This window comes from Ascaphus truei, chromosome 6 (assembly GCF_040206685.1).
Source record: "Ascaphus truei isolate aAscTru1 chromosome 6, aAscTru1.hap1, whole genome shotgun sequence".
NCBI classification, from domain to species: Eukaryota; Metazoa; Chordata; class Amphibia; order Anura; family Ascaphidae; genus Ascaphus; species Ascaphus truei.
The window spans coordinates 116,095,047-116,111,790 of NC_134488.1; the positions used below are offsets into that span (position 1 = coordinate 116,095,047).

Genomic DNA, 16,744 nt, shown 5'->3' on the forward strand with positions numbered 1-16,744 from the left:
AGGCAGGGAGGGGGAGGTGTCAGTGCCTAGCTGCAGGCAGGGTGGGGGAGGAGTCAGTGCCTTGCTGCTGCCTCCTGTCCAATCACCTCCCCTGTCTAAGAGCTGATCTCACTCTTTGTGAATGAGAACTGAAAGCTGATTGGCTGAAAAACTTGGCAAGGTGCCAAAAATTCCAGCCCATTACTGATTGAATAATGCCCGGAATTTTAACCAATCAGAGAGCAGGGATTTCAATAATGCCCGGAATTTAACAGCTTTAGCCTATAATACATGATATTCAATTTAAAAAAGTATTTAATTCATGTTGCCGACTAAGTTTTGTTTTTAATGATGCACTGTAGGAATCTAGAGTGTATTAGAGTGTACCCTGCCCACTCCTCCCCCACCCTTCTATTTTATTTTCTCTAGAAACTTCCGGCAGCAATAGGGTACAGAGGAAAATAAAAGTCCTAAGGGAGCAGTTGTTCAGAACAAAGTTTAATTACAAAGAAATGTAGAAATATTTACAGTGTCTCAGACTGACCCCGTGTATCCACAAGAAGTGGAGTGAGAAAAGGACTCTGCACCAACTCCCAGGTTTATTTATGTACAGTTTGGAAATCCTTGGGGCGTGGGTCTCCCGTTGTGGAGACAGAACAATCTCTCATTTACAATCATATAAAATGCTTCAAAACTGGACATTAAAATGACACAATGTATCTACGTGTAAAGCCAAACCTGGGGCAAAAAAACCCACAAACACTATCAAAAGAAAATACCCAATTGAAGCAATGCACCATTGCCATCATTTCCTGTGTGTTTGGAGAATATAAATAGAACCATCTGTCATAAACCCGTCTGAATTCAATGTGAGGCGTGAGGAGATGTTCCTGCACGGAATAGGTAGTCACTTTCGTGCTGTGTGGCAGGGGTGCTCATCCCCTGTTATCAAGACCCCCCACCCAAAAAAAGGTCAGGTGTTAAAGATATCAAGACCAGCTTTAGGGCACAGCGGTTGCCTTGGGATCCGCACCTTTGGGGAGCCACGGGCTCCCTCCTCCTGTCGGGATCCAAATTCTGATGGGCAGGAGAGGGGAGAGCTGGAGGAGGGAGTCCCCCAAACTCCAGGGTAGGGGGGGGGGGGGGAGGAAGGGTGTTTCTGCAGCTGGGGGAAGTGTCTATAGCTAGGGAGGTGTTGCATCTGAGGGAGGGGGAGGTGTGTGTGCATGTGTATATAGGTGGGGCAGTTCTTTCTTTAGGCTGCGGCCAGGCAGGGAGCGAGCTCGCTGGCGCTCGTGCGCAGTGACATCACGCACTCTGCTCAGTCGGGCGATTTGTGGCCGGCTAGGTGTGCGCGCGTGGGGGGGGGGAGGGTGTCAGGGGACGCGGTCATGACGTCACAGAGCCGTTCACGTGACGCGCCAACGAGCGTGCAAATCAAATTTGCTTTCTCTGCAAGCAGCTAAGCGCTGTGCTTGCGTGGAGCTGCACCCTGGACGAGGCATTATGCAGAGCGGCCTTCCTTCTGCATCACGTTGTCATGGCGACGCATTGCCATTACGCCGTGACATCATGGTGACATGCCACGTTGCCATGACAACACAAAGTCGTTGCACCATGCCACTGCAGGAAGAGGGGCCCCGCTGCCAGCATGCTGCTTTGCGCCCCGCCAAAGGTAAGGCCGGTGCTGGCACAGGTGACTCAATCAGTGGCTAAGTCGAAGACTGCACCACCTGTGCTGAAGCAGGGATATCCTTAAAACCTGACCTGTTGGGGGGTCTTGAGGACTGGAGTTAAGCACCTCTGACCTAGCACGCAGTTGTCAGAACCCAGGAGACGCTCTTTAGATACGAACTCTTTAAGTTACTGAATTGATCAGCCTCTATTAAATCTTTATTGGATATAAATTCTCAATGAAAATTTTCAGCTTTCTTGAAAAATCTTGAAAATACCCAGCGTGTTCCTGTAGAAAAAATGGCATTCTGCCCTTCCTCCGGTTTAAGTCGGAGGATTGTTTCTTTGCATTTTCCTGTGAATGAAGCAGGACACCACAGTTGTCATTTGTGATGGGTACAGCGATCTGATCGGACATGGAAAGCTCTCTATATCTGGGATTCACAAAGCCAACAACGGGTTTACCCCAAAATTAGACGTAACGCTCTCCCTTGGAGGCACATCGGGAAGTGTTCCCATTGAATGGATGGACTGAATGAAATGTGCAGGACATATGAGGTTGGAACCCTAACCGGGTACATGAGGGAGGCGTGTCCGGGTTTTAAGGCTGTTCTCTCTCCAGTTTGCTGGTAGCGTGCTTGATGCGCTTGTTTTCCCTCAGATTGCGCAGCCGAGCGTTCTTACTGGTTATCTCCTCCACGTGTGTTGCGGGCACCCACCCCTTCTCTCCATCGGACAGGCGAATGCCTTCCATCCATCCTGCCAAAAGCCATATATATATGATAAGCTAGGGACAGGTACATGAATGGTATCGATGGCACAACATTCCCGAAGCAACACGTGGGCGGACATGGATCAAGACGTTGCAATTTGCACCAAATCACGGAGCAAAAACGTGCGTCAGTTTGTGCCAGCGGCAAATGTATGAAGCTTGCTAATCTTGCTTCACACATTTGGCACCGATCTGTCAGGAGCAGAGGACAATGTCATCTCCGACCTGGTGGTTTTATTTGATGTAAAAGATAAATTAAAACTGCACCAGTTAAAGAAGCCAATGGTAATACATTTCATATTATTGGAACTAACCAATTCCTCCTACAACCACTGCACAGAATACTCACTGGCGCAGGCTGAGCTAAATGGGAGCAAAGCACCTTGATACAAAGGGATGCAGAGTCAGAATAACGCCATTTGCGCCTGTTTTTGGTGCAATGTTCCAGTTTGAAACACGTCATTCATATCTCCTGGATTTAATCAATCACAACGTACAGTTTAGTTCACAAAGAATGTTAAAAACTGAGCGAGTGAATCAAAAATGATCGTTTTCAGTGTCTGGGTTTCTTATCCGTATTGTACACTAGCCTTCTCTATGCCTCTGGCCACTGTGGTTTCTACCTCTCTCTCCCCCCACAAGCGATATGCTGTGCAGCTGTCTTCCCATTGCTTGGGAAGGTTTAAGTTCTATTGATTTGAAAGGGAGATGCAAACTGAACAGAACTCAGGTTACACATTCTCTTTCTGGGTTTGGACTTCTCTCTCAGTATCACGATCAGGCTTCAGCTCTGTCTTTAGATTAAGTGATGTCCGCTGGTCTCGTTTTTCCTTGTCGGGGTATTTCTAGCTCTCCCCTCACAGGGGAACATCTGCTTTGGTTGGGATCACCAGTTTGTGGGCCCCCCACTTTCTGTCCCCATGGTGGAGGTCTCTTACCGTCGCTTGTTTTGGCTGTCAGTCCGAGGATGTCGGCTTTCTCCAAGGTCAGCTCATCGTGTTCCTGTGCGGTGTAGCCCTTGATGCACTGGACCTGGGAAATATCTGAGGGGGACACAGCAAAATATTATCAAACAAATCTGTTCCATGGTCCAGGCAGAACTACACCTACAGAACCCCCGATTAATCCCAAGATCAGACACCCGGCCACATTCCTCCCGGTCCTTATTCTTTCTCAGATGGAACATAATTAAGCATGTTTTTTTTATTTTAAGCAATGCAGTCTAATTTACTGACGCAAAGGGGAAGCCGGCCCATTTTGTAAAGGAAAAGGTTAGAACAAAGTGACTATACCGGCCACAGCCAAGGAATAAACGTCAGAGCATAAGGCTTCGTCCCCGGTGGCCACGGCTGGGCGTGCGTGCCCTCTATGGGGCAGGCCCCAGTCGGCGTGTGTGCACGGGCGCACATCACGGCAGCGGTTCAGCCAATGAAGGCGAACCAGCCGCGTGACATCATGGCCGCGCCCCCACCACTCCCCTCCCCCCCAACCCCCATGTCGCGGTCTCCTGCTCTTTGACTGACGCGCAACCACAGACCACAGGTCGCGGCTGAAACTGGTGCACGCGCCGCCTGGCGCTCCGACGTGTGTGCACGCAGTGACTGGGGCTGTAGCCTAAGGCCGTTGGGCCAGAGACCAGTGACGTTTGGCAGATCTCTGCCCAGAAGATAAAGTGATAACATGGAAAGTAAGGGTGCTGTTTGACTAAATATGGTCCAATATCTCAGAGAGAATAGCAGGATCAGAAAACCCTTGTTATAATCAAACACACACAAGTCTCCTCTGTCTTTGGAAAGATCATCATTCAAGGTTATTTGTATCAGAAGGAATTTATCATTAGTCTTATTAATTACAGGAGGTGTGTTTGTTTTTTAGCCAGGATTCCCTGCTGCAAAAGCCTGGACATAAGCATGGAAGGTTTGCAAATGAGGACACACACCTTCCCTATCTGAATATATCTCCCTGGCGTACATTGTTACGTTAGCAGTGTAATGACCAGTGAGGATGTACCTTCACTCTCGGTGAGATGCTCAAGGTCAGTCTGGGGGTTGGAAGGACACATGGCCGAGATCCAGCGCTGCTTCTCACTCCTACACAGAAGAAAAACGGATGTTAACGCATGCATTTCGCTAGCAATCTTTATACTTAAACCTAATTTGCAGCCTACTGCTGCTTACAACAGCATTCAACTATACATTGAAGGCCATTCCAGCACTGACATGGTTAAAGCTGCAATCTCGGTTTTTAAGTACATTTTTTGTGTTGATGTAACTTTAATGTTTTCCAGTTTGTTCTAAAAATACCTTTTGTTCATATTTTGATCTGCCCTTGTCACACAACTGGATAATCCAGCAAGATGACACATCCTTTAATAATAAAAACAGACAGGCCCAGCACAGCATACAAAGTGACGCCACATATACAGTAGTACAATACTTCCGTGCTAATCTGCTCATGAGTAAGGGTCATTTAGTTAAACCCTTTGGCCAAGGCGTTATAAACCTGCAGCCAACATCAAGGCATGACCAATGTGCAGGTCCAACACTACCTGGTAAAATTCTCATGTACCTCTCTTTTCTGCTGGAGGGAGAAAGACCATATTGGGTCTGTGATACACAGGAACATGATAACAACTGCTAATAATGATAATGTTCCAATATAATAATAACTTTTTTTTCATATAGTGCTTTTCTCCCAATGGGACGCAAAGCGCGTCACAATGACAGTACAGTGCGCGATACGCAGCACATAGGATTGCTCCAGACACAGTTCCTGTCCAGATGAGCTTACACTCTATGTTTTTGGTGTCTGAGGCACAGGAAGATAAAGTGACTTTTCCAAGGTGACAAGGAGCTGACACCGGGACTTGAACCAGGTTCCCGATTGAAACTCGGTGTCATTGTTAACGAAGTCCGTGTCTTTACTCACTGAACCGCTCCTCCCTAATAAATTCTCTCATCTCTCTCTCCCTCTCTCATCCCCCTCTCCCTCTCTCATCCCCCTCTCCCTCTCTCTTTCTCATCTCTCATCTCCTCTCTCTCTCTCTCTCTCTCATCTCTCTCATCTCCTCTCTCTCTCATCTCCTCTCTCTCTCATCTCCTCTCTCTCTCATCTCCTCTCTCTCTCTCATCTCATCTCTCTCTCATCTCATCTCTCTCTCATCTCATCTCTCTCTCATCTCCTCTCTCTCTCATCTCCTCTCTCTCTCATCTCCTCTCTCTCTCATCTCCTCTCTCTCTCATCTCCTCTCTCTCTCATCTCCTATCTCTCTCTCATCTCATCTCTCTCTCATCTCCTCTCTCTCTCATCTCCTCTCTCTCTCATCTCCTCTCTCTCTCATCTCCTCTCTCTCTCATCTCCTCTCTCATCTCCTCTCTCATCTCCTCTCTCTCTCATCTCTATCTCTCATCTTTATCTCTCATTACTCTCTCATCTCTCTCATCTCTCTCATCTCTCTCTCATCTCTCTCTCTCATCTCTCTCTCTCATCTCTCTCTCTCATCTCTCTCTCTCATCTCTCTCTCATCTCTCTCTCATCTCTCTCTCATCTCTCTCTCATTCTCTTGATTATTCTAAAAATCCCAATTTACCAGAGATATTATCCCCAATATCTACCTGTGATAAAACACACGTCTGCCAGCGGCACAATGAGTAATTAACAATGGTGATAAGTGATCAGCGACGAACATCACAGAACACCCATATATGTTCCAAACACCCTCACACCATCTCTCCCTTCCCCTGCTCACTCGCTCTGCGCCCGTAGCAGAATCTGGTGCTTGAGCCGCTGTTCGTGGCATAGCTGGACGTGGAAGACTTCTCCTGGGACCCCCTGCAGCTTCCAGCTCAGATCTGTCACCTTCAGATCACACACCTGGGCGTGAGCAAAAACTGCAAACCTGCCCAGCCTGCAACAGAAAGAACAACAGAGAGGGGTAAGGGAGGGGGGAGGTGGGATAGGAGCAGGGGTGAGCAACTCCAGTCTTCAAGGGCCACCAACAGGTCAGGTTTTCAGGATATCCCTGCTTCAGCGCAGGTGGCTCAATCAGTGGCTCAGTCGAAGACTGAGCCACTGATTGAGCCACCTGCGCTGAAGCAGGGACCGATTGAGCCACTTGTGATGAAGCAGGGACCAACTGAGCCACCTGTACTGAAGCAGGGATATCTTCTCACACTCACTCTTTCCTCCTGGACAGTAAGAGGCAGTCATTGAACAGGTGCAGGTAGACGGGCTTTGGGGTGAGTTTAAACCTTGACCCTGCCGTGTTTGGGATCTGCATATCCAGTTCCACCAGCTCCCCATGTTTGACCAGCCAGCGGGACTGAGAGATAAGGGGGAAAATCTGCAGGGAAAGGACACAGAAAGACAGACTTATGGACTAATTCAATATGTGTTACAACAGCTGACCGCAGGGAATGAAATGGGGTCTGTTGACCGATAGCAGAGAACTTGGCCACTCTGGGGTATACTGAATTGGCTCCTTAGTGCAGGCGTACTAAACTCCAGTCCTCAAGTGCAGGCGTACTAAACTCCAGTCCTCAAGATTTCCCAACAGGTCAGATTTGAAGGGTATCCCAGCTTCAGCACAGGTGAAAGTCTGAGCCACTGATTGAGCCACCTGTGCTGAATAAAGGATATCCTTAAAACCTGACCTGTTGGTGGCCCCTGAGGACAGGAGTTAAGCACCACTTGAGTTGTTGGGTATTGAGTTGGGCACCACTGCCTTAGTGGATAGTGGGAAACCATTGGGATGAAAGGACAGTATGTTCTCTGTAGGTGAGGGCTCTATACTGCGACATGCACTATTACTTTACAAAAGGTGTCAGCTCCCGACCATCAGACAAAAATGTAGCTCGTACAAGTACAGAAGAATTCTTTTAGTTATCTAAAATACACATGGAGTTCTATGAGAGCAATCTGCCTGTGAGCAGGTTCTACTGGTGCGGTATCTTCCTTGACCCAGGCTTCCTGTACACGTTGGTTCATGCAGCCGGCAAAAGCTCAAGGGAATCCACGTAATAAAGTGGATAGGAGGAGACACACCCACTGAGTGTTCATTTGTAAGCATGACACTACCCAGAATTACCCGTCTGCAGCTCAACCACTAAAGGACATGTAACAATGGGGCGTATGAAGCAGCTTTGGGGACTTGTGGAGGACATGCAGACTCGTGTGTGTTTGTGTATATACACATACATACAGTATATATATATACATATAAATGGAGGAAAGTCCCTTCGTGCAGACTTGTTGACAGTGTGTAGTTGTGTAGTTGTCCGTAATTCCCTGTTTGCAGCTTTGTCTGTATGGGCGCTCCGAAGGCCCAAGGAACGAAATCCAACCGGGTTTCAAGTAGAGAAGAAGAAACGAGACAAGCGCACCAGAGGCAAATGTCAAAAGGATGTATTTCACAATAACAAATAATGTCACACACTTACAATCGGTTGAGTACAGAAGAACATCATGGATGTTTGTTTGATCGTCCGTGATGTAAACACAGAAAAGGATGGTGCCATCCAATTCCTCCAAATGATGATCAGACTCCCCGTCCAACAAACACCACTCAGCGTCCACGTGTGGAAACGTGATGATGTTCAAATGATGTAATGCCAACGCGTTTCGCATGCTATACCTGCTTCATCAGACAGTATTCTCATAGGAGAAAGATGCTCCTTCAATACCACAGGGTATATTAACCCTTAACAGACATATCGCGATAACAGGAAGTTTGTTTTTCAGTGGAGCCCATTTAAAAATATAAATTAAATTGAAACGTAACTAGAATATTTATTGGTAATATATAAATAAAAATGTATAGTTAGAAATAGGAAGTGCATTATGAATAATGTTAAATAGACTCCTAAGAAGGATATATTATTGAATCATCTTAATTTAATTGAAAATACAATTATTAACAATATGTGTAATTTCAGAATTTTGTAATCGACTCATAAAAGGAGGTATACAGTATATTATCAATAATCAGAACTTAAAAATTCAATTATTGACAGTATATAGAACTACAAAAATATTTTTCAAAAGATGAATACAATTTGAAAAATACAAAAGTATATAATATAACATCAACCTCATCAACAGTGAAGGACCAGACCCCAGGAGGGGACTATAAATGACAAGGGCATATTTAATAACATTTAAAAAAAGGGGTTATATCTACAGAATCATTAAATCCACGAGGGTACTTGGTTTTCAAACGATGGATCCAATTTTTTTATTTCTATTACCACTTCCTCAATTTTCCCCAATTACATCGATTCCCAAGAAACGCAGTGGGCCGGGGGGGTCAGTATTATGACCCTCATGAGGATGAGAAAGGAGATATGTAAGAGATTTTCCCTTATCTTGCCAGACTTTCTAATACATTATTATTTATATTTCTCAGGTGTTCATAGATCCTTATCTTCAAAGGTCTTATCGTCTTGCCTATATATTGTAAGCCACACGTACCTTGGATTAAATAAACCACACAGAGGGTATTGCAATTAATGAAGGATCCAATATCAAAAAGATTTTCCAGTTGTGTAAGACCTGAAAGTCTCACAGACCCGCGGGGCCTTACCGTTTGAACATTTAAATCCGCCCTTAGGTCTAACAAGGGCGCCAAATGATGACTTATTTATTACACAGACTTTTTAATTGACTAAGTGCCAAAGTACTCTGAAGATCCTTAGCTCTGCTAAATACCGCCTTGGGTTTGATAGATAAGATGCTATTTAGTATAAGGTCGAGTTTAAGAATACTCCAATGTTTACAAAGGATATTTTGTATGTGTGATCCTCCCTGCCCGGCTCATGGAGCTTACATCAGTGTCTCTAATATTAGCTACTCAGGGTGCATTATCCTAATTCAGGGTGCAGGCTTCATGCAATGATGGGCGCCAGGAACTTTATTCCCTCAAACAGCAGCTTTATTGTCTCTTATACACAGTCTCGCAGTTATTACACACCGTGCATCTTGTATATCCAATGAGGTGCCTTTGGGCTGTTTGTAGGGCTTCCCTAGCTGCCCCCCATCTCGGCCCGCTGGGAATGTGGTGAGGCTTTTTACTTATCATGTTACCTATACAGATGCAACTGCCAGTTCTGGCCCTGCGTCTGAGGAAAATCCACAAGCATCTCGCAAACAGTCTGCAGCATAGTCCATACACGCTGTAATGGCCCATCGGATTAACACAGTGGGGGTCCCTGCATTTGAATGGGACTCGCAGCCAAGTAGGATTCACACAGAGTGAGTCCCATTCAAATGCAGGGGACCCCCACTGTGTTAATCCGATGGGCCATTACAGCGTCTATTGACTATGCTGAGGATTTTTCCCGACATGTTCATATAATTCCTCAGAATCTGGTGCAAAACCGACAGTTTCATCTGTAGTTCTCCCTGCTCCATAGCGCTGGTAGTGCTCCATGTCCCCTTGGCCCCTGATGGGCCTGGTACTACCCCTTCTCTAAATCAGCCTCCCGACCTTGGGGCGGCCTGCCACACACGTGGCCTTCAGGATAAAAGCCAGCTACGGACCGTCTAGATGCCCTACAGGCATATGTTGTCTCTTGATAAACCTTTGAAGTAGTATGGAACCATTTCTGTGGGACGCTATCTAGACAGGGTACTCTCCCTAACCGAAAATCAATAAAAGGGATACTTGCCCTAGGAACTTACATGTCCATAGGAACTTAAATAACTACTCACAGTGAGATCCCTCTTCTTCAACTCCTCCTGGGATCTGAGTTCCAGAAGCTTCCCCCTTACTATTTATAGCCTTTTGATGTCACTGTCTCCAGGCGGAAAGGAGGCGGGCATAACTTCTGCTGACTCACCCCATCACCATGTGATAGAGAAGGGGCGTTACTCTGTGTGGGCCCACCCAGTTAACCCCTAAAGGCCCTAGTAATCTCAAAGGGGGTTACATATGCTACAATGTGCTCCGTTACATTTAGTAATGAAGAGCGGGATATTTAAGTTATTTGTAAAAATGTTATCTTTTTTTCTTATTTTGATGAAACGTACCCCCGATATGAACCCTCAGATCAACGCTATCCTCTCTCAAGGAATCAGACATGAGCCCCTCATGACAAAAAGGGGGTGAAAGATGCTTTAACAAAACCCAGTAAAAAACAGAGATCCTCCCTTTTACAAAAAAAAAGCTGTGTGTGCTGTGCACGCACATAGTAAGTGAAACTTCTTTGTGTGTTGTCAGCAACATATAAAGTAACAATAATATTATTACTGCTTAGAGCATGAGTAAATTTGATTGGCGGGGTCATGTTTATTGGCAGCAGTGCAGTGGCAGCAGTACCGGCATCATGGATGTTGAGCGGGTGGGGGAGCGTGGCGCCGGCAGCTGGCACCACCGCGGCATATCAGCAGGCGTGTGGGGGGAGCGCGTCGCCGCCGCATGTCAGCAGGCGCGTGGGGGGGAGCGCGTCGCCGCCGCATGTCAGCAGGCGTGTGGGGGGAGCGGCGGCCGTTAGGAGCGGCGCCGGCAGCTATCGCCGCCGCATGTGATTTTTCGGTTAGCAGGGCGGGTGGGAGCGGGTGGGAGCATGTCGGTGTTGGGGTCGGGCTGAGCCAGAACACAGCCCGGCCTCAACTGCCAGCACTTACTTCATGACGTCACATCCGTTTCATTTTCTGTCTCCACAATGCATTTTTGTCCCATTACGAATGAGGTGCCACTAAAGAAGTTTCACTTCAATAAAAATAATGGTGATAAAAATACTAATGTAATAGACGAGAATGATGGGAATTTTGATTCATGAGGGGCTCACATCTGATTCTTTGAGACAGGATAGCATTGAACTGAGGGTTCATATCGGGGCGGGGAGGGTGTCGTTTTCATCAAATTAAGAAAAAAAATAAAGTTATTTTTAAAAATGTTGATACCCCGCTCTTTATTACTAAATGTAATGAGGCACATCGTAGCATACAAAATATCCTTTGTAAACATTGGAGTATTCTTAAACTAGACTCTGTACTAAATAGCATCTTATCTATCAAACCCAAGGCGGTATTTAGCAGAGCTAAGGATCTTCGGAGTACTTTGGCACTTAGCCAATTAAAAAGTCTGTGTAATAAATAAGTCACCATTTGGCGCCGTTGTTAGACCTAAGGGCGGATTTAAATGTTCAAACGGTAAGGCCCCGCGGGTCTGTGAGACTTTCAGGTCTTACACAACTGGAAAATCTTTTTGATATTGGATCCTTCATTAATTGCAATACCCGCTGTGTGGTTTATTTAATCCAAGGTACGTGTGGCTTACAATATATAGGCAAGACGATAAGACCTTTGAAGATAAGGATCTATGAACACCTGAGAAATATAAATAATACTGTATTAGAAAGTCTGGCTAGATAAGGGAAAATCTCTTACATATCTCCTTTCTCATCCTCATGAGGGTCATAATACTGCCCCCCTCCCCGGCCCCGCTGCGTTTCTTGGGAATCGATGTAGTTGGGGAAAATTGAGGAAGTGGTAATAGAAATAAAAAATTTGGATCCATCGTTTGAAAACCAAGTACCCTCGTGGATTGAATGATTCTGTAGATATAACCCCTTTTTTAGTTTACTTTATCTCTTTTATATCGTATTTATTTTATAGTACTATCCGATGCATATACTGTATATATATATTTTTTTTTTATTGTAAACAATTGCTAAGAAAATCTGATCCTGGTGTCGGGATTGATTTTATATTGTATTCTATCGTATTTTTCACACTTTATTCATCATTTTAAAAAGATTTTTGTAGTTATATATACTGTCAATAATTCAATTTTTAAGGAGTCCTTTTAGGAGTCTGTCAACAGTCTAAAATTACACATATTGTATTTTGAACTAAATTAAGATTATATAATAACATACATCTCCTTTTTAGGAGTCTATTTCACATATTTTTCATAATGCCCTTCCTATTTCTAACTAGTCATTTTGATTTATATATTATCTATAAATATTCTATTTACTGTAAATTGCGATTTAATTTCTATTTTTGTATAGTCACCACTGAAAAACAAACTTCCTGTTATCACGATATGTCGGTTAAGGGTTAATATACCCTATGGTATTTAAGGAGCGTCTGGCTCCTATGACAATACTGCCTCATGAAGCAGGTATAACATGTGAAACGCGTTGACATTACATCATTTGAACGTGTTTGTTGGACGGGGAATCTGACGGTTGTTCGGGGGAATTGGCAGGCGCCATCCATGATGTTCTTCTGTACTTACCTGATTGTAAGTGTTTGATATTATTTGTTTTTAAATAATACATCCTATTGATATATGGCTATGGTGCGCATGTCTCATTTCTTTTATATATATATATATATATATAAAGACACATACATATAAATACGGTTGTAGTTACACACATCCTCACCTTACTTTCAAAGTGTATCTTCTTATTAAGATGTATTAATTCCTCGGTTCTCTTCATTGATTGCACGCTGGCATTGCAGTCCTTAACCAGCTGCAAATGATGAAAACGGTGTTAACCTTCACTCCCACTGAATGAATCCCACACACACATGATCCTGACTGTTGGGTAAACCTAGATGCGGCCCTGTTTAAATATTGCTGCCGCCATTCCAAGTCACGCCAACGAAACCCTGCACGGCATGGCGCCCGCATGTCTGCCAGTGCGCTCACATCTGTGAAGGAGAGCTAGGTTAGGAGTTCTTCACCAGGTTGCAGCCAGGGTGAATGAGAGCGCGCTGGCGCTCGAGCTCGGCGCTCATTTTGCTCCGGCGATTTTTGTCCTGCTACTGTGGAACGCTTTGCTTTAGCCCAGAACCCACCAATGTGATTCGCTGAAGTCAATGGTTAAATAGCCACAAGAAAATGTAACGATACAGAACCAGCAGTTGCCGGAGAGTAACGCTAATCCAGTTCTAACAAGCGGTTTAAACTCGTTCAATATTTTTGCAGCATTGTACATAATTCAATGGATGATTTAAAAAAAAAAAGTCAATAAAATAGAGAATCCTTTCTCTTTTTCTGTTAACCTTTCCGATCCCGGAGAGGCCAGCATTGCCAATCGGTGCTATGCGTGCCACTCGGGCAGAGAAGGGGTTAAAAAAAAGTGGACGCTTACGATGTTTACATTTGAGAATAAAAACAAACGCGTTTTCCCTAAAAAGTGCCGGCACACTTCAACTCGCGATTTAGTTTCTCGGTCAGACAAAAGCTAAGCACACATAAAAAAAAACATATTCAGGGCCATATTTATTAAGCAGTGCTACGGCATCTCATGGATCATTATAGTATGGGCTGTAAGCTGCCATACAGCTTAGCACTGTTTAGCAAATAGGGCCCTTGCTTCTGTTGAGTACCTTCTTCAGTTCGGTGAATGCCTTGCTAGCTGTGTCTTCATTGTGGGATCCTGGAGCTGTGTGCTTCAGAATGTTCTGCAGAGACAGGCAGGCGAGTTATTATAACAGAAAGAGCCTGCTGAGGTTTCAAAGCTGGCACAAGGCTAAATATTTGAAGGTCCAATAGAAGGCGTCACGCTCCCCATTTTCTCTTGTTGCTTGACTGTATTTATTTTTACGGCGTTGCAGGTACCGCCGGAGCTGAATCCGCATTATTATTTTTTTAGTTACGGGTCTAGTTAGCGGTGCTTTTGCTCCCGCCAGGGAAATCACAATGGCCGCCAGATCTCGCAGGTTCCGCCAGCCAATAGCAAGCCACCATAACATCGTTTGCAGGTTCCCATTGGAAAGCCAGTTTAAATCCCCTGAAGAATCACTGGTAAATAAACCGGTAAGTATTTATTGAACAAGGGAGTCCACACAGCTGAGATGAGCGCAATTCAGCCCCAGTGGCTTCCCGCGTCCAATGCTGTACAATAATGGATTTATTTTTTGCGTAGTATTTTTTATTGAAAGCCTTGCATTGCAGATATTTGTCAACATTTGTTAAGATCATCAATGGTCAATATTTCTTGGGTAATTACAGGTTATTTTCCATTTACAGGTCTACATGACTTTCGCTTTATTTTATTTTATATAAAACCTAAACTATTAAACTTTGGTCAAAACGTTGTTTGAATGTAACATTTCTTTATCCGCAACACATTCCTTTCCTTGAACTTGTACAACAAATAAAAGGTAAGTTCAATGAATAGTTAGTAATTAACAGGAACTCCCGCGTCCGTGTTACCACAGCCACGGAAATAATGGGATTGCTGATAAGAAGCAGCACTTCAGGGGCCTGTCTTGTTTTTTTGTTATATTTCTTACCAGGGGGTCTCCACCCCATTAATTTCAGCCCGGGGACACCCTGCTTCCAGAGATACTCACCTCCGTAGGGGGTGCTGGTGTCTCCGTGGAGTTTAAAGGTCCTAATCACGCGGGCCAATAAGAAGCTGCACCGGATGATGTCACGGCTTCCTATTGGCCCGCGTGACGTGGGACATTTGCACGCCGCCATTATGTTAGGCATACAAATTCCCTGGCTGCAGAGAGATACCAGTACCACTAAGGAGGTAAGTATCTCTGGAAGCAAGGGGTCCCCGGAGCTGAAATTAATGGGGTTCAGCTCCGGAAACCTCCTGCTTAAATCCTGTAACAACAACAACCAAGCCATGCAACCCAGATTGCTTCTTTAACATGAATATAACAGCCATGTTAGCAGAAATTTAATGGGAAGTCAATGTATGCTCTGACCACCAGAGGTCACCAACATCTACATGTATAAATAACACACACACTAGTAGTAATATAGTAATATATTCACAAACTACTGAAAGTAAGAGGATGCATTGAAAATGCAAGCCCTGGGCTCTCTTTCTTGTGATGATTTTGACATATGTTAATAAAGGAGACCACCCTTAGTCCAATCATTATATTCAGAAAAAACATGTATTTTAAAGCTGCAGACCAAGCAATAACAAGTGTGTGTGTGTGTGTGTGTGTGTGTGTGTGTGTGTGTGTGTGTGTGTGTGTGTGTGTGTGTGTGTGTGTGTGTGTGTGTGTGTGTGTGTGTGTGTGTGTGTGTGTGTGTGTGTGTGTGTGTGTGTGTTAGAAAAGTTTATACAATATGTTTGCTTTAACAGAAAGGATGGAACTGTTCCAAAGAGGTGGAACTACAGAATAAGCTTATAAATTTAAACGTAGTGATATTATGTGTCTGTAAATAAAAACTAGTGGTACTCTATCTATACCTTCTAGACCATTATTCAATACACTATAGAGCTCGTTCTCCATCAATACACTATAGAGCTCGTTCTCCATCATGTGCAAGTCAGCTTCACATAATATTTAGGACCATAGGACCACAATAACATCACGCTTCGCCTATAGATATGAAATATGTGAGGAAGCCGTACCTCCACCAGCATTTTCAGGCGCATTATCCTCTGGAAGGGCAGAATTAGGAAGGATGTGAGGGGAAGACGCTGGCAAACTTGGTCCTCCTCCAGTTTGGCCAGAATTCCTCGGAACCTAGCATTCTCCAGCCTGGGTAGGACAGAGAGAGAAGGACGAGTTCAAGAATCAATATGCTTTGAAGACACCTTCTCCTTATCAGGGAAGCTTAAAGCCACAATCAAATGGGGGTAAATTACTTGAATTAGGCTTCAGTCTTCCCTAACACAGAGAAGATGGCTTGACAGTGTATTGAATAGGGGTCAAAGATAAGAGAGGAAGAGAAGGATTAACAGGGTCAGGGGGGATTTCAGGTGTAAGAGCCTAGAAGTAACACAGAGGTAGTGTGGGCAAGATGATAAATGAATGATGAGAAAGAACCAAACCTCGATGGGTGGTAGAGCACGAAGAGATAGACCACAAAGAAATTGACACATGATAGAGAAACCCATAGATAAGCAAATGGATGGTGTGTAGAAATTTAGATGGACTAGATGTTGCTGAAATATAGCAAAAGAGTGGTAAAATAGAAAAGATCAAACAACTCAGGAGACAAGAAGTCAAAGATTATTTGGGTGAAGCACATACAGCAGGCGTTGGTAGGTCTGCTCCTGATAGGCCTGATTGGTGACATAGGGAAGGTACACCCTACGCAGCTCCGGGCAGTGACGTAGGACAATATCGCAGACATCAAATTGCAAGATGTCCTCCTCAAGCCTTTCTTCCAAATCCAGCAGGAACCTGAGAGGCGAAAGCCAGAAACACAAACGGGACACCTATACTGTAAGCTCTTTATCACAGTTTGATCATAAAAGTTATAGGTTATTATAGTTGGCGAACAATTTCTTCAAAGTGCAAGTCTTCTCAAAGATAGAGATACAAAGGAGAGCTCTACTCACAAGTTCATAATTAAATTCTCCTTAAATGTGAAAACCAGGA

The 16,744-nt window shown here is 44.5% G+C and overlaps 1 protein-coding gene across 4 annotated transcripts in view; it reads right to left on the bottom strand.

Annotated features, from left to right (window-relative positions):
* Window positions 1-458: 458 nt before the first annotated feature.
* Window positions 459-16,744, bottom strand: part of ARHGEF19 (Rho guanine nucleotide exchange factor 19) — a 67,882-nt gene continuing 51,596 nt past the window's right edge. For 3 of the 4 annotated variants that reach the window (XM_075605946.1, XM_075605945.1, XM_075605948.1), the window contains exons 8-16: window positions 16,394-16,546; window positions 15,769-15,898; window positions 13,772-13,846; window positions 12,820-12,909; window positions 6,604-6,767; window positions 6,174-6,332; window positions 4,436-4,515; window positions 3,364-3,468; window positions 459-2,412 (exon numbers count right to left, since the gene is read on the bottom strand). In XM_075605946.1, coding sequence (XP_075462061.1) covers window positions 2,255-2,412; window positions 3,364-3,468; window positions 4,436-4,515; window positions 6,174-6,332; window positions 6,604-6,767; window positions 12,820-12,909; window positions 13,772-13,846; window positions 15,769-15,898; window positions 16,394-16,546 — 1,114 coding nt within the window. In that variant the 3' untranslated portion in view covers window positions 459-2,254. The remainder of the gene's footprint in view (window positions 2,413-3,363; window positions 3,469-4,435; window positions 4,516-6,173; window positions 6,333-6,603; window positions 6,768-12,819; window positions 12,910-13,771; window positions 13,847-15,768; window positions 15,899-16,393; window positions 16,547-16,744) is intronic. The other variant, XM_075605947.1, reaches the window with a different exon arrangement.